The 21,354-nt window shown below is 41.4% G+C and overlaps 1 protein-coding gene across 2 annotated transcripts in view; it reads left to right on the top strand.

Moving 5' to 3' along the window:
- The first annotated feature begins 724 nt into the window (after positions 1–724).
- The window catches only part of CACUL1 (CDK2 associated cullin domain 1), a 41,284-nt gene continuing 20,654 nt past the window's right edge, over positions 725–21,354 (top strand). The window contains exons 1-4 of one of the 2 annotated variants that reach the window (XM_021529262.3): positions 731–1,100; positions 7,143–7,269; positions 11,533–11,635; positions 20,400–20,495. In XM_021529262.3, the coding sequence (XP_021384937.3) occupies positions 848–1,100; positions 7,143–7,269; positions 11,533–11,635; positions 20,400–20,495 (579 nt within the window). In that variant the 5' untranslated portion in view covers positions 731–847. Of the gene's footprint in view, positions 1,101–7,142; positions 7,270–11,532; positions 11,636–20,399; positions 20,496–21,354 lie in introns of both variants that reach the window. The other variant, XM_085582906.1, reaches the window with a different exon arrangement.

Raw genomic sequence — 21,354 nt, 5'->3', positions numbered from 1 at the left:
AGTACTTGGCGAAGAGCATATCAAAAAATAATTCTTAATTGTTACATTGTTTATTGCAAGACAAATGTTTTTACGCATTATTTGAGTAGGTTATTCCCTGTTAACAGGAGAATGGAAGGAGCAGCACTGTGCAGGCACTTCACAGCTCCTGGAACAGGCTGGGCTGTGAAATTGTTCTGTTTTATAAAAGCAGAAGATGCCACTGATTTCACAGCAGTGTGGGACTATCTCAAGCTGCTTTGATAAAGGCAAGTGATGAAAACAGTATGTCCTTATTGTACATTTTTGAAATAAGAGCGTTTCCCTCAGATGTAAAACCACACCTTGAACAGACCTCAGATTAGAGCTTCAGCACCTTCACAGCCCTGCTCTGGCAGATTTGTTTCCAGCTACAGCTTCCCCACACCCGGACGGGCCCTCAGGGAAGGTTGTGTCCAAGGCCGCGCGGCCGGGGCAGAGGAGCGACAGCGCCATCCCGAGCGCGCTGCCCACAGCGGGCCGTCCCCGGCCGCGCTCCCGCCAGGGGGTGCTGTCAGCCCGGGCCTGCCGGAGCCTCCCCGCTCCCGAGCACGCTTCCCTGGCCCCGGGGAACCGGCAACCGCGAACCGCGGGCGCGGCCGGGCCCCGCGCCCCGCCCCGCGGGACTACATCCCCCAGCATGCCCCGCGCGGCGGTGCCGCCCGGCGCGGCTGCCGCGTTCCGCCCGGCGCCAAGTGTCGCGCGGCGCGGCCGGAGCTGGGCTGGGGCCCGGGCCGAGCCCGCCGAGCCCCGCCGGGCCTGAGGCGGCGGCGGCGGCGATGGGGACGGGCGGCGGGCGCTGATCCCGCCCCGCTCCGCGGCGCCCGCCATGGAGGAGGAGAGCATGGAGGAGGAAGGCGGCGGCGGCGAGGCCATGATGGACGACCAGAACCACAACAACTGGGGCGCGGGCGGCTACGGGCAGCTCCTGCTCGGCGAGCGGCCGCTGCCGGCGCGCCCCGCGGGGCCCGAGCAGAACGGCGCGGGGCTGCGCGGCTGCGAGCCGGGCGCTGCCGCGGGCCGGGCGGGGCCGGCCGGGGCCATCGCCGCCATCAACATCAGCGCCTCCACCTCCAAGTTCCGTGAGTGACCCGGGGCTGGGGCGGGGGCCGCGCTGCCGGACCCGCCGCCCCCTCCCTGCCCCGCGCTTTGCTGCCGGGGTCTCGCCTCCGGAGGCTTCTCCAGGCGAAGTCAAGCGGGTTCAGGCGGCTCGGAAGGCAAAAATAGCATTCCTCGCCCAGCGCCCCGACTTCTCCTGTTTGCTGTCACGGTGGATGCGGCTCTGGCAGAGCCGGGCTCTCGGCTCCTGCTGGTTCTGAAGCCTTTTAGCTCAGACCGTACTTTCCTATAGACTTTGTCTCTCAGCCTGAAAAACCTAGAGGTGAATTGGGTTTGGGATTCCCAAATTGGAGCCCAGCCTGTTTGGGATTGCTGGTGGCAGCTGGAAGGGTCGTGCTGTCCCAGAAGGGTTGAGTATCTTCAAAGGTCTGATCAGAACGACAGGGGGTTAATTTATCCAAGATAGCCCCAAAAATAGAATTGTAACATCAGAGAATGGTTTGGGTTGGAAGGGACCTTAAAGACCATATTGTTCCTAGCCCCTTGCTTGAGCAGGGACACCCTCCTCTAGAGCAGGTTGTTCGGAGCTCCATCCATCCTGGCCTTGGGGGTTCCAGAATGGCTTTTGTGTGTAGCTTCTAACAAAAATGGCATTTTTTCCTATTTTTGTCTGAGTTAAGATCGGGGGAATGGAATGTGTTTTGCTGTACGTTTCAGTTCTACTTTTTTCCCAGAAGTCACCTCTCTGGGCAAAATTGACCTTTTTTTTCTCATGGACCATTGGAAAACTTGGATTTGGGTAGTTAAAAGCATTCCTGGAAGTGTTAACTGTGTGATTGCCATGATAAAATTTTGATGGGAAATGCACTTTGTGTGGCCTCCCCGCTTTCCCCAGTGCTCTCTCACCTGTCCATGTCCAGAGGTGATCAAAAGCACAAAGTTCAGGCTTCTGGATTTCTGCTTCTCGGGTAAGCCTGGCTTTTGTGGCATGTGGCCAAGGCTGTTTGCTTTGAAGTTAAGACTCTCAGGCTCTGTGAGTTTCCTGGCACTTTGCCTGCCTTGCTCGTCAGGTCTCCAGGTACCTTGGGGTGGCTTCTGAACCCTGGAGACAGTTGAGATGAGATGTCGTTCGACCTTGCTAAACTAGGCTCTTGAAGTCCTACTCCAGACATTCAGAATCTTAGTTTTTCCTTCTGTTTCAGAATGAAAATGGTTTTCAAGCTGGATCTCCAGCAAGTGGGAAGGTGACTTTCCAGCTAATCCACAATTTATGTCTGAGAGGGAGAAGCAGCAGCAGAGAATGATCTTGCTTAGGGTGTGGTTTTGGAGTTCTTGTTTTCACTTCTCTAGCACTGGTGTCCCAACACAACATTTTACTGATTTTTGTTGTTGTTATTTTCCTGCAAAACAGAGAATTTTCTAAGTGAAGTTCATTAGAACTTTTCCCCACCTTTGTGTTGTGGGTAGCTGTGATGTAAGTGAGCAGAAAAGTCCAGTGAAGCAGTATGGACTGACAACCTAAAGGAGCTGAGTTGGGCTCCTGCCTGTTCTTATCCTGGCTCTGACAGAGGATCCCTTAATCACCTTTAATTTTCACCCACAGAAAAAGGGAGAAAGGTCTCTTTGGATATAAATGCTCCCTAAGAGGGAATCAGTGTGTGCTGGATCCCTCCTGCCTGCTCTGTCCCAGTAATGACAGAACATGTGTGGAGAAGTTTGCCAGTCCTAAGCTTGTTGGAAAAGTTGTCTGTTCTCTGCTGCATAAGGCAGTTCTGCAGTTGGATGAGCAACAACTCCTGCCTTGCTTCATGGTGCAGAGGCTGTCCTGGACAGAGTGTCCTTCCTGTCTTTCAAAGAGGCTAAATCCAATTCTCCTTCCTTGAGATTTTGGTAAGACTGAGAGCTAAAATTAGAATAATTCATAGTTCATTTAATAGTTTTTCTTTAATAGCTTTTCTTCTACTTAAACTTAACAAAAACTTCTATGTTGTAGTAAACTTAAAACTAAATATTTACAGTTGATCAGTTGCAGTCATAGCTGTGGATTTATAAAGCAGTAGTGTTGTGAAAAGTATTTTTCAAAGTTCCCAAGGGAGAGAAGAAGGCAAAGAAATTTTAGTACTTTAAGAAGAACCTTTCCATAATAGTAATTGCAGCATAACCTGGTTGAGGTGAACAATGAAGAGTTCCCATTTTGTTTCTTTTCTCCTTTTCAAGAAAGGGTGGTTATAAATGTTGTTGATGTCAGTGCCATTTGGGACAGGTAGATGTGGCTGTGTACATTGGAATATCCACTCTATCTGCATCACATTGTTCAGTGCAGTTTCTGTGCACTGCTGCATGGGCAAATGGTCTGATGAAGAAAAAGTTACTTTTATTAACCAGCCTTCATGCAAGCTGAGAAACAGGTTATAAAAATAGAACAGAATTGGAAGCAACCACTGGGCAAACTCAAACTTGCTAATGTATTCTGGGATGTGTCAGGCAGGAGGGCAGAGCAAAATCTATTGTGAAAAGATGCACATGGGGGCTGAGAAACAGGAAAGCACAGGGCCATGGTCTGTAAATGACTCTTGGACAGCTGCCTGAAGAGTTTGTACACTTTAGCAAAATACTGAGGATTGTAGGGTGCACTGCTAATTGAGCAGTAAAGTTTTGTGTGTCTCACTTGGTGAGATGAAATACAGCTTCTGAAAGATGCTTAGTTGCTTTCTTTTGTTTTTATTGTCAGAATAAATGACAGGTAATTGTCAGACTGCTCTCTGCATACTTGGCAGTAGGTTGGATCAGCCATCCTGCTCTGTCTCTTGGTTTTTAGCTACAGATTTGAAAAAGTGTGTGTTGTGTGTAAGGTTTTATTACCAGTTGAATGGGTGATATATGGTGGGGGTTTTTTTAAAGTGGATTTTTCCATTATTTTCATTGAAGTTGACACCAAAGAATTTGGTAGGTTGAAGCAGACTGTGTTTCCATTATGACTATAATACTGATGTATCTAGGTTATGATAGCTCATGCATATTCTTTTTTACTGAAATGGTTTCACTGCTGCATTTCACTTAAAGTTTTCCTTTTGAACTTTCTTTGTATGGAAAAGCAGCAGTTTGTGCTCATGATTTATTTGTGAAGTCTTCAGCATTTTCCAGAAAATTATTAAATTCTCTGAAAAATACTGACTTCTTTCAATTCTATTGGACAGATTTCTCTCCCAGCACCACCTCCCCAGTCTTGCTGGAGCTGGATAAAGTCCAGCATTTTAGCATGCTTTCTTACAAAATATCAGTGTGACTTCCCAGAAACAAACTGAATTGCAGTTTGGGACTGGAAACAGTTGTGCAAATCCTTTTTAAATCTTGAACACCTAATGTAGGGATAGGCATTTAAGCATGACATCCTAAAAAGAGAGAAAAAATTAAAGGGCAATCTATCTTTCCTTGCTAAGGATCTGTGTGATTCCTTCCTTGCTGGTCTCGAACTTGTTCTTGCACAGTTTGTAGTTGGAGGGTCTTCAGGCCACCCTTCACTTATGTGTGTGTAAAAGTTGCCAGGAGAAAAAGGCATTACTAACTTCTAGTAAGTATTCAAATTTTAAAGTACTTTGTTTTCTAGATTAGAAGAATAAAAGTAGTGATTGTTCAGTTTGTAGTCTTGGACTTTTAGCTTTGTAAATATTGTTGTTGGCTTAGTTACAGAACTGAAGCGTGGAAATCAAATTACTTAGTACTTGTAAGAGACTTCTGAATGAGAATGAAGCTTTTCTGGAATGTTACTGTGAATTTATCAGTAAATTTTCTATGCAGACTTCTCTGTGCAAGTCTCAGAGGGCTTTTTGTAAAAGCATTTTGTCCTTTACCTGTGCAGCATGTCTAATGGGCAGACCTTCCTGTCTGCTGCTGCTCTCTTTTTCCATATTGTAAAAAAAAATTTTTAAATATTAACATCTCAACAGCCTGTTAAAATTATTTCACAGTGTTCCCAAATCTTACTTGACTATTTTCTTTCAAATTAATAGGGCTCATTTAATATGTTAAACGAGATGTGGGCGTGATTATACATTGAAATCTTAAAAGCAAGACTTGGTCTAATGTTTATGCTGACTTCAGCTCAATATTTTCTGTGGAACAGAGTGGTTCTATGGAGTCCCATCTTTTTTAGGGTAGCAAAGTGAAAAACAGAAGCTCAGGTTCTGCTGCTGAGTGTAAGCAGGAATAGTCAAGGTGCTGTGTGGAGCTGCTGCTGAGAACATCTGCCTGGAGTGTGGGCTCTGTAAGGGATGAGAACTCAAACAAGGCACTGCAGGGCAAGGAACAGGGGCTGAATTTACTGCCAGGGAGGTGCTCTGCTGCTGCTGACTGCATGGCTGCTTTTCCATGGGGGAGCTGACTCGTTGGGCTTGTTAACAGAAATCCTGGTGGTTGTGTAGGCAGCCCTGTGCCCCTGACTCTCTCAGTAGCAATCAGTGATGTCCTTTCAGATTGCAGCCTGGGCTCCTGGGGCAGTGTCCTGCAGCACTTGGTAGTGGGGACCTGGTCACTGCTCAGACACTTTCAGGGTAACTAGAGCTGATTCTGTAACAACTGTGAAGCAGGAGGGCACCAGTGGCTGCAGCTGGATGAACAGGAGCCAGGGATGCTGCACTAACATCCTTCTCTAAGCAAAGTTTCTGGCTCAAATACCCTAACATGACACACAAAGAAATCTGTAATACTTGCTCTTACAGATAGAGTTCCAACATTCCATGTCTCACACCTCTTTCTATTCCATGTTCTCATTACAATCTTTTATTTTCCTTATGATACTCATAATTATTTTGCCAATTTCCTTACAATTGTTCTTTATAATGCTGCCAAAAGTGACTCACTTACCCAGCTCCTTTCAACTCCTTTGAAAATACCTTTCAAAAATACTGCTTCTCAAACCCATCAGTGAATCTACATTTAAATTTATATTTAAAATTCATTGCTAACCAATATATTTCTTTTCATTGTTATATCTAAAATGGTCTGTGTGGGGTGGAAAGTATCTTTATTCTCTGTTCCATTTAGGCCAGACCCACATGTGGAGTTCAAATGAAGAAATAATTCTAGATTTCCAAGGCTGGATAGAGTTGACCCTTTTTTGTTTTGATAGATTTGATTAGATATCATTGCTTGAATTTAAATCATAGATTTGATTGAGGTGCTGTTGGTTGCTGAGGGCTTTCATGAGTGGGTGCTTTGAAGCTGTGGTGGTGTGACAAAGCAGTGAGGAAATGCTGTAAGGCCCTGAAGGGAAGGTGTGAACCTGTTGGAACTGAGCCACGAGTGGTTGGTTCAGAAATCCTCCCTGAAAAGAGAGATCCAAACCCTTCTGTGGCCGTGAAGTGCCCTGAGTCACTGGTGCAAGAGGGTGCAGTTGGGAAGCTCAGGAGGAAGGTCAGGGAGCAGTGGGGAACGCTAATTTAAACACTTCCTATTCTTCCCTGTGGTGATCTTTATCTGCAAAAGGAGTGTAATTGTCCCTGCTAGAGGGGAACTGTAATGCAGATTAAGAAAAGTTGCCTGGAAGCCTAACTGCAGTTGAAGGCAGAGGGAATTGCATTATCTTTTAGACCAAGAAAGTTCTGGTCCCACCTGAGACTTGTGAAATTAAAACATCTGCTGGAAAGGAATATTCAAAAACCTACCAGTCTTGGCCAGAGCTTGGTCTCCTCAATGTGAAGATGCCATGTTAATAATTAATTCTTAACTGCCACAAAGTTACATAATTTATTAGTCTGAACTAATCTTTTTATACATTTTTATTCTTATATTTTCATGTTAGAACTCCCAGGAGTTTGCTTTTCCATGCTATTTAGGCCCCAGGGAAATACTGAAGCACTGATTTGACAGGTGTTCTGATTTTATTTTCTGTAAATACAAAGGTACAAATTCAAGGCTTTAGTTTTAGATGAGGTTATTTTGGTGGAAGTGAGCTGTTCCCAGGTTTTTTGGCCTTGTCACTAGTGTGATCTGAAATCATAGAACATTCACTTGTTTCTAATCTTTTAGGTGAAGTTACTAAATCTATTCTTGTCTTTTTCTTGCAGTAATGAATGTTATAACAATTGAAGACTATAAGAGCACATATTGGCCAAAGTTGGACAGTGCCATAGATCAGCTTTTAACTCAGAGTCCTGGTGACTACATCCCTATCTCCTATGAACAAATATACAGGTAAGGAAATACTTTAAATGCTACATAACTTATTTTATCTTTAAAAGCAGATGTTTATTTGATTTTGCTGTCTATACTTATGTTATATTTTGTACCTTTGAAGAGACAAATGGGAAAGTTATGGGAAATACAGTAGTATTTAAATGGTTAGAGTGAATAATAGATACGTATTTTGACATCACATGTTAACAAGAATAAATGCTAAAGAATTAAAATGCCTAACATTGAAATTAAAATAAACCCCATCACAGTTGCTTAGTGTAATGTCATAGGAAATGTATTAAAGACTCAACATCCTTTTCTCCAAAGAAGCTGGCACAGGTAAGAGGTTGACTTAACGTACCAAAAGGCTTCTTTGGGATAGCTGATAGGAATCATTTTGGTGAGTCTGATGTGCAGAAGGAAAGAGAAGCACCTGGTGCCAAGGTCCTTTGATGCAAATTGTCATTTGTGTGTTTTGCCTCAGGAGTTTTGGTGTGTTCTCCCCTTGCCAAATTCCAGGCAGTTTGAGGGACACTCCTTTGGATCTCCATTCTTGTCTGGAGAAGGCTTGGGCTGTAGCTGTCTTGGAGCTGCAGTTTGGTTTGAAAGGGATCTAATCACACACCAGAAGTGCCCTTCAGGCTAAACTAGTGCTCAGTTCTGGGGATGGTGGGGGTTTGCTTCCCCATCATGCTGCTGCTCCAAACCAGAATGCTAAATGCTGTAGAGACCTGGCAGTTTCTTAAGAGATGAACTAAAATGGAGATGTTTGTTCTGTAGGTGGCAGGTATTGAGGGTGTTGGTGAACAGAATGGAAAGTGGGTGGCTGCTGCTGGATTTACTGCCCAAGATGGTCTTAAAACCCCTGGCCCTTGCACAACTGTGGCACTGCTGTCTTAGTTTGCTTCACCAGAAATTGATTGAGTGATTTATGGTGAACTAAGGAGAGTGTTGATCTCTGTGGAATAATGCTGCCAGCTCCAGGCACTGATGGCTGTTCTTGGAGACTTTCAGCTTTGTTATCTCATGCCCATTTGCTCTTAGCCACTTTGTCTCTGCAGTTTAAAACTTTGGATTAGGAAAGCAGATAAAAGAAAGGCAGGTGTTCAGTTTTGCCCCTTAGTTCCCATTGAAAACTTTAAGAAACTTCCTCTTTCCTCTCCAGACTTTTGGAACTGCTTTTAACAGGACTCAGAGATCAATCATCATGTCTATAAATAATTGAGATGGCTGTTTGAATTAAGAGAGCCAGCTTTAGTGTAAGTAATCAGAATCCTTTCCCACCTTGAAATCCCCACTGTGCAAACAGTCTGTAGTAAGGCATCTCTCAAAAGTGATCTCTGATAATGAGTAGGTGTGCAAAGTTAATGGTTTAATTATACCTCATTATGGTTTGCAGATAACTGGACTTCATCCTTGTCATCTTTCTATACCTCAAAAGTTTTATTTACTGAAGGAATACTGGGTTTTGAGTTTCTCCTGGATAAGCCCTGTACATCTGGGGCACTTGGTGCAGGACTGTAATGATGCATGGATCTCTCTTGCATGTATTTTACTGTTACCAAAGCTAAAGATTTTCCATAGTTTAGTGTTACTGGTAAAGCTGGTGTGTCAGTTTTCCTTTAAAAAGTATGTCTGGGATTGTAATTACTCTGCCACAGCCTCTTCCAACCAGGAGATTGATTTTGGTTTTTTTTTTTTATATTTTCAGACTGTTCCTTTGATTGACAATCTAGACAAGATAGATTGACAAGGGAAAGATAATTGATGTTTTTTTTAATTGAATTTATTAAGGATGTTTGCTTGTACTATTTTTGAGAGTCTGTAGCAGACTTGGAGTGCAGATCTTCTCTGCTTCTAAGCTAGTTCTTTAGTCTGAAAAATTGATTGTTTCTTGAAGTGGTTCAAACAGCTGCATATATATTTTTTTTCTTTACAGTGAAACTGACATGAAAATACAGTGTATTCCTGGTTATCTTTGTGCTGCCTAAAGGAATCAAGTTTTCCATAATGCAAACTCAAAATATATTATTAGATACCCAAATATTTGGGTATTTGCTATATTTGAAATAATCAATGATAGCTGTAGGTGTTTACTCCTCAGCAGTGAGAGCTGGGAGATAACTTCCAAGGTGTGTGTACAGATATTTACCATGGACCAGTTTATCTGTAAAATATCAAAGTGTTATTATTGTCTGTTTTCAACTGTGAGTCCAGAGCCTGCCTGTGCATAGTCACTTCCAATTGTAAAAGGGTTGGATAAACTGGCAGAGAGGTGTGAAGGAAGGCTTGAGGTGAGGAAAACATGAGCAGCTAAGTTGTCCTTCTGGCAGTCTCCACTGCCTCCCAGGTGCAGTGCAGTTTTCTGTTCCTCAGGACAGCTTGGAGAGCTTGGATATTCATCCACTGCTTACCCTCTTAATGTCCTTTTTGGGATTTCCTTTTCCTAAGGTGTTTGGTTATGTTAAAGAACTGACAAACTTGTGACTTCTTTTGGGTAATATCAGAGCAAAGATGATTCACAAAATTAGCTCACAATCAGGAACTGAAAACAGGATCTCAAAATGGAGAAGGAACCTCTAAGTAGAAGTGCTCAAATAAAATGTAAACACACCCTGTGTGTACATGGGAAGACTGGTGTTTGACTACAGAACATGTTGCAGAAATAGAGGCAGCAATAGTGTTTATAACACTAAGGAGAAGTGTACTTTAAATATCAGTTTAGTTGCTTACAGATAAAGCAGTCAGTTGTGGAAGTGGCTGTGTGCTGGTTAGCTGTGGAGCAAACAAATGTGTGGCCATTTGCTGCAGTTACCCAGATGGCTGATTTTGTAAGAGATCACAAAAATCAGTTCACTTTTCTTATCAGTGTTTCTCTCTTTGATCCAAACCAAACTGACATTTTTGCTCTTAGCAAAGAGCATTGTACCAAAATATCTTTTGCAGTTGCTTGTTTCAATATAGGATATGCTATTGGTAGACTTGATATGAAATAAAAAGAATGACTTTGACTGATAATATATAAATAATATCAAACTACTGATACACAGTATTTTTAAAATATAATAATATGAGAGGTGTAGGGTGTCTTTTGGTTTTTAACAAATGACATGATTTACCAAATAAGCAGACTTTTGCCATCTTTGTAGTTTGCCTGTTTTTGTGCCATCTTCTCAGTAGAGAATTGGAGAGTCAGAGTTCCCCTACAGATACAGTGTCGCTGTCCCATAGCTCTGGGCTTTTGGGGGCATTTAAAGCCTGCAGAATTCAAGGCTGGGGTCTGGGCCTCCTGGAAGTCAGTCCTAAGAGCAGTCTCTGGCCTAAATTGCCTGCTGTCCCAGTTCTTGGTGCAGAGCAGTAGAGAGGGAGCAGAACAGAGATGTGACTTGCCCAAGATACCAGGTGAAGTCTCCCTGGGCCTCTTGGATTTGGCAGCTCAATTTTGAAATTCTGACTGAGGAGTAAAAGCCGCTTGATATGGATGAATGTTGGTGTTATCTTGACAGTGGTGACTACTCCAATAACATCTCACTGAAAGTAATAAGTGTATTTGTTTTACAACTGCTGTAAATATGCCCTCAATGAATAGCCTTGTTTTGCAGATGTTATATTGCAGTATGAAAGCAATAAAGTGTTCTTAAGAATCAAAGGTGGTACTGAAGACCAGATATAACCCAGCAAAGCCACAGAATGGAGAATTAGTTTTGTTGCTCTTTTTCTGCATCTTTCTTTATTATGAAACTGTAGAATTTTCTTAGAATTTAAGTAACAAAGAATGGAGAAGCATGTTTGAGTTTGTAATTGTAGAACTTTTGCCATTTCTTTTTAACACTACCATGGTTTTGATGCTGCTTCTATGATACTTGTCAGCATGCCCCTTCTTTTAGTAATGGTTTTGCCCTAGAATATTCATAGAATTGTTAAACCTGCTTATTTTAATGGAGACTTCATTCACAAAGGAGAGACAAAAGCCAGAAGTAGGAATGTGCTGTTGGCAGAATTGTCCTGGCTGTTTTGAAGTGCACTGTTTGAGAACTCATTGTAAGTTAAAATGAAGCTGGGGTGGGGGAATGGGATGAACACCCTGGAGCCTCCAGGGGAGGCCTAAGGGCCTGCTGGAGCTCATTCCAAGCTTAGGACTATATTTAAAAATTCAACAATAATTCAACTGTAATCCTGTAATCCTCTAAATTGAAACTTGAACAAAATGTTTTGAAGTCTGTTACCCTTCATTGCAAACTGTTGTAAGTTCATTGTTTGTTCCTATATTTGTTTCTGCAGTTGTGTGTATAAGTGTGTATGCCAGCAGCATTCGGAACAGATGTATAGTGACCTAATAAAAAAGATAACTAACCACTTAGAGAGAGTCTCAAAGGAGCTGCAGGTAAGAAGCTGCACAATCTAATTCTCTCTTTCCTGGGATCTGTGATTATATCAGAGCAGTATGTAGGTGGCCCATGAAGGGGATTGCTATTATGACTGATTTACATTAACTTACAAAATTGTCAACTGCTTCACTCACTAATGGGCTGTCAGACAGAAAACCAACTACTAGATCCAAAGGTATGGCACTGCCAAACCTTGGAGATCTCAATCACATGGAGAGCAGTGGGTAAACCTAAATATGTGATACAGAATGAAAGAATGGAGAATGGGAAACCTTAAGTATAATTGGATGTAAATACCTCAGTCAAAGTGATCTGAGCACATGAGATAAATGTCTGTTATTCCTGTGTAAATATGTATAAATTGTTTATGGTTCTTGTGCACCACAAGCAGCACAAAAGGCAAAATCTAAAGAAAAAAAAAATAAGTGAATTAAATATAGATTGTGAAGTATAAGTTAAGAATTACTGCATACGGAGTTCCCTTACAGCTTATTCTGCATTTTTCTTGCCTATCTGTAGATGTCAGTGGTTTACAGCAGTCCTAATATATACAGTTTGTATATCCCTATCCTTCTCTGCATCTTACTTGTGCATCCTTGGTTGTTTTCACATGTGTACCTTGTTGAACATTCCTTTTAGACTAGAATCTTCAGGTATGTACTTGAAATTGTTGTAGCAGCAACACTGCTTGTTTTTTCCCTGAAGCTTTTTTACTTCCGTAACTGATGTTTGAGTTCTGTACTGATTTGCAGTGCATGAAGTAGAGAAACGACATGAAAAGAAACTCTAAATTACAGCACTTCTTCAGTGCTTCAAACACATTGATAACTAATTTAGGCCAGCCCAAAACAGTCTTAATGATTTAACTGCATCAGATATTTCTGTCTAATCGTGCATTCCCAAAATATATAGCACAGTGATCTCTCTGATGTCCTTTTTGTTGCACTGTTTTCCTCTTGTGGCTTTCCTTATAAAGAAATGTAATGGGCATGGTATTTGTGAGGTTCTTTCTTTTTTTTTTTTTTTTTTTATGGTCTCTTATTCCTCATGGAGTGACAGCCTCAGTGTTCTGTAAAAACTGAAGTTGGAGAACGTAGAATTTAAAATAAAGCCTTCCCTTAGTTCTGCTGAGCTGGTGCAGCGTGTACAATTTTTCTTCTGTTTATGAGAACTATGAATCATTACAGCTATACAGGTTAGGCCAGTTCTTCTGATATATCCCGTGGTAATACAGCTTTAGTTTGATTTGAATTTGGGAATACCCCAAATTCTTTACTTGCTAATCCTTGACTTTTTTTGTCTTAAGTCCCAAAACTGAGGCAGCTGATTTTAAAGTTTGTTTTATTACATATGAGCCTAAATACTTCTGCCTAAAAACAAGGCTGCCTTCTGAACATTGGCTTGTTGAAAGAATAATTGAGACAACTGTTTAATGCAATCTTAGCCTTGCAAAAGCTTCCTTATGTAGGTTAGACACACCTGTAATATAACATGATACTATCCTTGAGTCTGACGTGTGAACATGACTTGGCTTTTGGATGACAAATGGATCTTTTTGAGCTGCTGGAGGTAAAGTCTCATGTGCCTCAAAAAATTATTCTAGAAAGAAACTGTTTTAGCTGTGGGTTGTGAAATTTACTCCTAAGAAATTACTTTACTACAGTATGTTTTATTATCCTGATACTTCTGTGGTCTTAGGGTATTTTAGTGACATTCAATCACTCAGGATTTATGTTGAAAATGCATAAATCCAAAGTTCTAAATCTTTACCTTAGCAACAATAGCAAATTACTTCGTAAATGTTGGTTGCTTGGAAGTTTCTGGTTCTCACAGGCAAACAATTAAAAAAGACATATATATGAATCCTTTTAATGCACAGTTTGTGGTGTTTTGCTTTTTGACATAATCTCATTCTGCCAACAATATTTAAGATTTCTGTTTATTTGGCAAGCTATGACTTGATGCAAGTTGTTGGTTTTGAATGCTCAGAGATGCAAAAGTAGCCCAGTAGAAGCAGGGATACTGGTGTGTGTAAGAAAACAGATGGTTATAGAAACTGAAATGGCAGACAAATGCAATGTCTTTATCTGGACAGGGCAGCACTTTCTTTGCACTGCAGTGTAACAGTTAAATGGCAAGTGGGCTGCAGAATGTCTGCATGCAACCAACATGCCAGAGCAAGCTGTCTCCTATAGGAACCACTCATCAACAGCCAAAACAGTAAAACCTAGATACCAAACAGTAAAAGTGGGAGCACCTCGGGGGACTGGTCAGACTTGCTCTTGCATGGATTTAGTCTTAATGGAGTTTGGTTTCTCTCTTCGGGGCATTCACTGCAGAAACTCCCTATATATATTTATTCCCCTCTCCCTGTGTGTGTAGCCCTGTGCTTGCCTGAGCAGCTGGCCACAGCTGGAGTCAGCAGTGTGATGGACACTCGTGTCCTGAGCTGGGTGTCCCCCCTTGTCCTGTGTGCCTCGTGCTTTTCCAGAGTGCAGGACAGCTTGTGTGGTGTTGGTGTTTGTTTCCCTGTGTGTTCCTGAGGGTTTGTTTCACAGTTTTCCAGCTCCAGAGAGTTACTGTCAGTGGTGGCAGAGGCTGCAGGAAAGTGTGGCTGGGCTGGGGTATTTCTGCACGTTGGGCATTGGGTGAAGAGCAGTGAGCAGTGCTTGCTGAGAAATGGTACATTTAGATGAGATTAATTGCTTGTCATCAGACTGATTTGGGGCCTCCTGTATGCCAAGCCATTTCCAGCTCCTTCATTACTGTATCAGTCAGTTAATGATCCCCTCTTCAGACTGCTAAGGAGAGACTCACAGCCAGGATTGCTCTCCTTTCCTGCAGCTGATGTCTGACCAGCTTCTCTGAATTAGTTAAGACAGAGTTTTACCATGTGGACTTTGACTAATTGAGAATTTAGTCTCACTAATTCCTGAGCTGATTGGAATTTTGGATTTTGTCAGTTTTAAAAAAATAACGTGTCACAGTAGAAAACACAAATTAACTTGTTTCCTGTTCTCTTGAGGTCTTTGAAGCCTGTAGCATGCAGATGATTTTTCTAAGATGCTTTATTTGGAAACATTTCACTGGTAATGGACGTGGTTCATTATGTTGTGGTTTAAAATAATGTCACCCGTTTTTGTAGGTAATTGCTGAGTCATTCAGATGTATGAGGTAGGGTGGATACACAAACATATGCTTTCAAATTAAATACATCTCTTTAAAATGAGTAAAACTGTATTTGCATTAGGCACTAGTGTTTCTGGCTTAATTTATTCTTATGCACTCTGATAAAGTAATTTAAAATCAAGCACTTTACTCATTAGCACTTCAGCAAAAGATGCTGGAAAGTACTCAAAGCGTTGCAATCAAAATGCTCTGTGCATTTGAGCCTGCTTGTTATAAATGTAGCTTTTTTTGGGCAGATGCAGTGCAGTATTTTCCTTTTAGTTAGAATAAACTCAGTGCTTCCTTTTTGAAATGATTGAGGGCTGAAAACCATTTATTTGTCATGTTTCACCTTTTATTTATCTAGAGGAGAGTTAAAAAGGGCTCTGCTGTTTTCTGTTTGTGGTGGGGGTTTTTTATGATGATGAATTATTTTTTTATAATGAACATGACTGCACTGGAGTCACTGGTGTTGGTAGATGATTTGCATGTCTGCTGTTAAGCCCCCAGGACTTGCAGGTTTATAGGCTTTGTTGTGCAATGCCAGAAAGGTTTCCTGCTTGATATTAAAACTTCCCAGCCTTTTGTCTTAGCTCTCAAACCAGTCAGTGCAGTGTATGAAGGTATTGTCCCACGTGCTGTTTCCTTGGGAGAATGTGTATGGGAGTCAGGTGTTCTGAATGAGGGCTTTAATGTGCTCAAAGAACCCCTGGTAAAGGTATCAGCAAAAGCAGCTTTAATATTAAAGTGAATTTATTGCTGTGAGTTTCACTGAACTGAATCAGATCATCTGGTGATTTGAACTCACATGGTAGAAATCAGAAGTGTTCTAAATGTTTGTATCTCTGTGTGTGGACACCAAAAAGATGCCTTTTGACTTGAAGTAGTAGAGGAGACCCTATTGCCAGAATTGCCATTAAAAATGACACAACCATCATCAAGTTAAACTGAGAGGGGCTTTCTTACCTGCAGCTTTTTGGGAAGGCTTGTAGCTCTGCAGCTCTGTTTAGTGCCTTCTCACACTGCACTGGGACTGCAGAGTTTGCTTCAATTTCAGAAAGATACAAAGTAAGCACAGAAGAAATTACTATGTATTTAATAGATAGAAAAGCTTCTGGAAGTTTCTTACTGCTACACAGTTTTGATGGTCTTTATATAAAATGTCTTTTTGTTCTACTAGCATGTAGAATGGAAATGGAACATGGCCCACACCTGCTAACCTTATGTAAGACAGTTACATGAGAAAATGTCATGAGGCTTTGAACAGGTTTGAGTGCAGGCTTGACTAGAAAGACAGAGGCTTTGAATCAGTTGTGCTTTGATTTGATGTCTGTTTTTTGTAAGATGTTTTAATAATACTAATGTCTAGTGAGGTAGACCTGGGCACCACATGCATTGCAAGGCAAGGTAAACAAATTACATTTTCTTGAGCAAGAACAAAGAGTGGTTTAGAAGATTGAGACCACTTACATGAATAACAGGTTAATTTGTGTAGTCATAGCCATTCTCCCTTTTCACTTGGAAGGCGTGGGAGGGATGCTGCAGCATATGTGCTGGCATTTTGGCAGGGAGCATATTCCCAGGAAAATGGAGCTGCCCATTCACCGTAGGAATGTAAGCTCTACTACACATACTGCTGGTTGTGCCAGACAACTCTTCATAAACAGACTAACTTTGTGTTCCTCAAACTCAGAACTGTTGTCTCTGTTTCTTGCTTGTGAGCTGTTTCTGAGTTGTTTTGAGCCAGCAGCTGCCTGTTGATTTCAGATGTTCAGTTTAAGAATGATCTTGAGACTGGTTTTCAAGCTCAAAAAACCCATATCTTTTTCAGATACATAGTTTCTTGCCCACAAGTGCATTGAAGTGCCTAGATATTAGATTTCAAATAAGGACAGGGTAATTTAGTATACAGGATCTCCAGCTGCTTGTTTTGTTTGACTGTGTCTTGTATGTAATCCTTTCCCAAATGTGGCTTTTTATTACTTCTCATTTCTGTTGGTGCTGAGATGTCTGCTGTGGTGTGTAAGGAGATGAAACATCAGCTTTTAAACAGCAGCTATAGTATTTTATTCTAAGAAGCAGCTGACTCACAACCAAGCTGAAGATGTTAAGTAAATGCAATTGCATCAGGGTTTGAGAAATCCAACCAAACATTCAATACTCCTGTGAACAGGCACACAATACAATTGTTGCTGTAAAACTGTTCTTAACCCTACAAGTGGTAGATAAGAGCAAATGTAGGAGAGGATTTAAACTGTCCACCTGTATTGAGTGTTTAAAAAAAACCCCAAATAATCAAAAAAACCCAACAAACTTACAAAAAAAAAGCATCCCCAACCCCCTGAATTGACAGTTTGATAGGATTCAGCATGAGTGAGGGAATGAGGGATTCTCTTCTTTCCTGGAAAACCTTAAGCTAGGAGTGTGTATTTTGTATTTTTGAATACCTTCTGTAATACATCCCTCAGGTAAGATTGGAGTGGGTTGAAACACTTAATAGTGCTGGGGAGTTGTAAGAAGTAAATGTCATGCTTAATTCTTCCCCCTCTTTGCCTTGTAATTTAAACAGCTGAATGTATGTATTCTCTTTTTCTGGACTAGGACCAGGAGTAAAAAGTGTCAGCCAAAGCAGGGTTTTTGGGTTTTTTTCTTGTAATAGCTATATCTGAATAAGTATAGATTTAAATGCGAGTTGGGCTGTAATGATGGCCACTTAATATAGAAATCTTAGCAACTTTTATTTACTCATGAATTTGTTGCCATGTGCTGCTTTTTATTTTACACAGCTCAAATAGTTTATATAAAACGATTCCAGCTCCAGTTACTGCCTATAAATGTGAATGTAGAGATGTGGAAAAAGATCCTGTGCTGAAGCAAATAATTGATTTCAGTTTGGCAGTTTGGAGCAGCTGTACAGTAACACTGTGATGAGCAGAAAACAGATGGTTCTGTTTTCCCCACACACATTACAGTAATTCATAGATGAGCTGTGAAAATACTATTATTGATTTCTCTTTGGCTTGGGTATTTTGGTAGTTTACAAATCAAGCTTGAGTTGAGCAGATTTGATTGCCTAGCTTGGGTTTTTTTTTTTTTGTCGTTGTCCATCGCTGTTACTGTCTTGGCTGCTGAGGCTTGACACGAAACAGTGTCAGGAGAATAAAATTGAAAAGTGACATTTCATGCTGATGAAGCAGACAACACCATCATTTCTGCCTTGCAGAGGTTAAAACCAAAGCCTGATACTTGCCTGACACCAGTGAGGCACTTTCTCTGAAGCCATCAGAGCCTCTCTTGGCTTTTTTTGTCTTTATCCAGAGCAGTTGTTTTCCACTTGATTGCCAGGCAAAATGATGGTTGACAGCTCCCAGGTATCCTTCCATTAGAGGGCTCCTGATGTCATTCTCAGATGTTGTGCCCTCATAAACAGCCTCCCTTACTGTGACATGGTCTTTGGGAGCTGAGCTAGCAGAATTCTCATCTGCAGAGAGGAAAAAAGATATCGGTGCTTATATCCCCTGTGAAAGGTGTGGCAGACTGGCTGCACACATTGCCGGGGATTAAATCTCCACTGCCCAGACAGCTTCTGACTGTGGTTATTTTCTTGTTGGATTTGTTGTTGTTTTGGTTTTTTTAATGAAAATGGCAATCTATCAGTGAGAGAAGAGTGGTGCTCTGTGTGAGGCTGTGGTCTCCTTCTGTCTGATGTGTTCTTTCAAGAAGAATTTTCCTTTTTCGTTAGTCTTAGAAGCTGTATACAAATCAGAGGGTATAACCATATTTAAAGTTGAGGTTGGAAAGGAGTGAAGCAGGAATACATACTGCTTAGAATGCAGATTTCATTGCATGTTATTTGCAACAAATTGTATATGTAGATATATATGAAAGGGAGTCGTTGGAGCTTATAGCCACTTTTATATGTTGTTGGCATTTTGAACTAAAATTTGTTTGGCCACCCCTGAGAACTGCATTTGCAATAAGATTAAAACCTTATGATCAAAATGAGGAATAACCATATATAGCCTTTGGCAACTGCATATGGAATAACACTCTTTCTTCCTTTGCCAGATTTGCTTTCGTTTCTGAACTGTCTGCTTTGTATTGGTGTTTGCTGTGAAAATTATCCACGTGTTCATTAAGCAGATTAAGAAGGGAGGCAAAAGAAGCTATTTTAAGGGAGAAAAAATGTCATAAATTTAGAATATTTAATAGAGCAAAATATGAACATAAATTTTAACTTTTCTTTTAGGCCTGCTGGTGAATGTCCATACAAAGGTTGAAAAATGTTTGTGAAGATAGCTTTAAGTTCTGATAAGGTGGTTGAGATGCAGCTAAGCCTTGAGTATTTCTCATGCCACAGGTTCTTTGGCTTTAGGAAAATCTTTAAACTTGTTTTCTTGCAAGGTCCCAATTATTGCTGTATTCTCCATCTTCTTTTGGCTTGTTGCTGTCAGAGGGGAAAACAGACTGGGGAAGAAAAGTTTTGCTTCTTACTGGCAGGCAATGCTTTGCCCTTGGGTTTCTATAGGTGTTTCTATATATGTGAGCAGTAGGAACTCAGGCAGCCACCCAACCCCTCTGGAAAGACCAAAGCAGGCTTGGGCCAGAAGTAGGGCAAAGTAAGGGGGAGGATTGGGGTTGAGAAGTGGATAGTGGAGGAAGACATTGCTGTAGCTCCACTTCCAGCTGTGGGTATATAAGTGCACTTCTGAATGCTCCAATGCAGCTCCCCTGCAGGCCTCCAAATGGATATTGTAACAGAAACAGTGCTTAGTGCTTCCCATTCTTCTGGTTCTCTTCTCAATTTAACTTCACCTGCTGCTCAACAGATCTTTTAAGCTTCCTTATCCCCTTCCTTGGGAAACAGGGTATTGTAGCCAGAAAATAGCACATTCAGGTTTTTTTGTGTAGGCAGGTTTAGGCTGGGGCTCCAGGGGGATGCTGTGTGCTGGAACACGGCTGGATTTCCACAGGCCTCACCTGGGGCGTGAGACCTGAATGCAGAATTCTCTCTGAAGATGCTGCTTGTGAAGCTGAACCCCCTGAACACTTGCCTTGCCTGAGGTGACCCAGCAGTAACAGAAAGGTTTTCTGTGGAGGGCAGTGTTCCCTGGGGCTGGAGGACGTGCCACTCACCAGCTCAGCTGCAAAGCAGGAGCTTAATGTCACCCTGCTCTGGTGGAGGGAAAGCTCAGGGGGGTGGGAGCACACACTGCAGCACTTGTGCAGATTTGCTTATGGATTCTAGGCATGACAGCTGGTGCTTTCAAAACAAACCACTGGTCTTTAAAATGTGTTTTTATTTGCATATGCTAAATGTCAGCTTGTTACAGGCTCACTGTAGTTCTTATTGAATGGACCTTGTGCTGGGCACTGATGTATAGTCCTAGGAAAACCTAGTTACTGAAGGGAGATTGGTTTTGCTGGAGGGAGTTAGAGCAGAAACTCTGGAATGATGTGTGGCTTGCTTTGTGTGAACCTAGTGTATCAAATCCTTTGTAGTTGTTTGAGTTTGCTATGAAAGCATAGCCCATGCTGTTCCAGATCTTTCTCTTGTTCAAATTACAACCTGACTTTTACGGTTTCTTGCAGGCCAGCCCTCCAGATCTCTATATTGAAAGATTTAACGTAGCTCTTGGACAGTATATGGGAGCATTGCAGAGCATTGTGCCTCTTTTCATATATATGGTAAGTTTTAGAAAATTCTTTTCAAATAAATATGCCCATACAAGATGCTGACTGAAAGTGAAAAGAATAAAATGCATCTATCATTTCTGACATGTAAAACTAATGATTTGTGCCTAGTTTTGGTGCCTGCCTAACAATACTGATCAAATTTTATGGGGAGAGGAAGGGGAGGCTATGCTTTTTAAATGCAGAGTTTTGCAGTTTGTTTCTGCCCTAATGCATCTTTCCTGGGAGTGGGGAGAATGGTTTTGATTTTTAAAGGGAAAAAAGCTGTCTCAAATAGTTCATTATTTATATATTTTTGTATAGATACCATTTTTATTGAGTTGTTAAATTTTGGCTTCTTAGTTTGGTCAGGTTGTGGAGATGATTAAGTTTTGCTTTCAAATAGTACAGATTCATAAAATACAGAAAGAAATGTGGCTTGGAAACATCTTCATCATTAGATAAAGCAGTTCAGAGTGATGGATGAAGCCAAAATAATGTTCACAGCACTGTCAGTTGTACTTGGAGTGGTTCAGAAACCAATAATTTGCATCCTGTTTGTCAAAGTACCAGAACTCCTATTGCCTTTTTTTTGTGGTAATGAAAACTTAAGCTTGAATTTTGTCCTTTCCCCAGAAACTGTCCTTGTTTTGGCATCATTTAGAAGTGGAAAAAAGGAAAAAAAAAAGGATTAAGTAAGCCTCAAACTCTTCAAAGTTTTTCTCATTGGTAGTTTCACAGAGTTTGAGAAGCAGTAGCCTTTAGGAAGCTCTCCTGTGTCTCAGTGAATTTAGGTAACTTGCTACAGTATTTTGGCTTTGTGTTACCATACAGATTTGTTGCATTAAAAGAGGAATTTGCCTTTCTTGAACTT

Source organism: Lonchura striata, chromosome 6 (assembly GCF_050655825.1).
Source record: "Lonchura striata isolate lonStrDom1 chromosome 6, ASM5065582v1, whole genome shotgun sequence".
NCBI lineage: Eukaryota > Metazoa > Chordata > Aves > Passeriformes > Estrildidae > Lonchura > Lonchura striata.
Note: the sequence above shows the minus strand (reverse complement) of the source record. Positions and strands in the feature narration are given on the sequence as shown.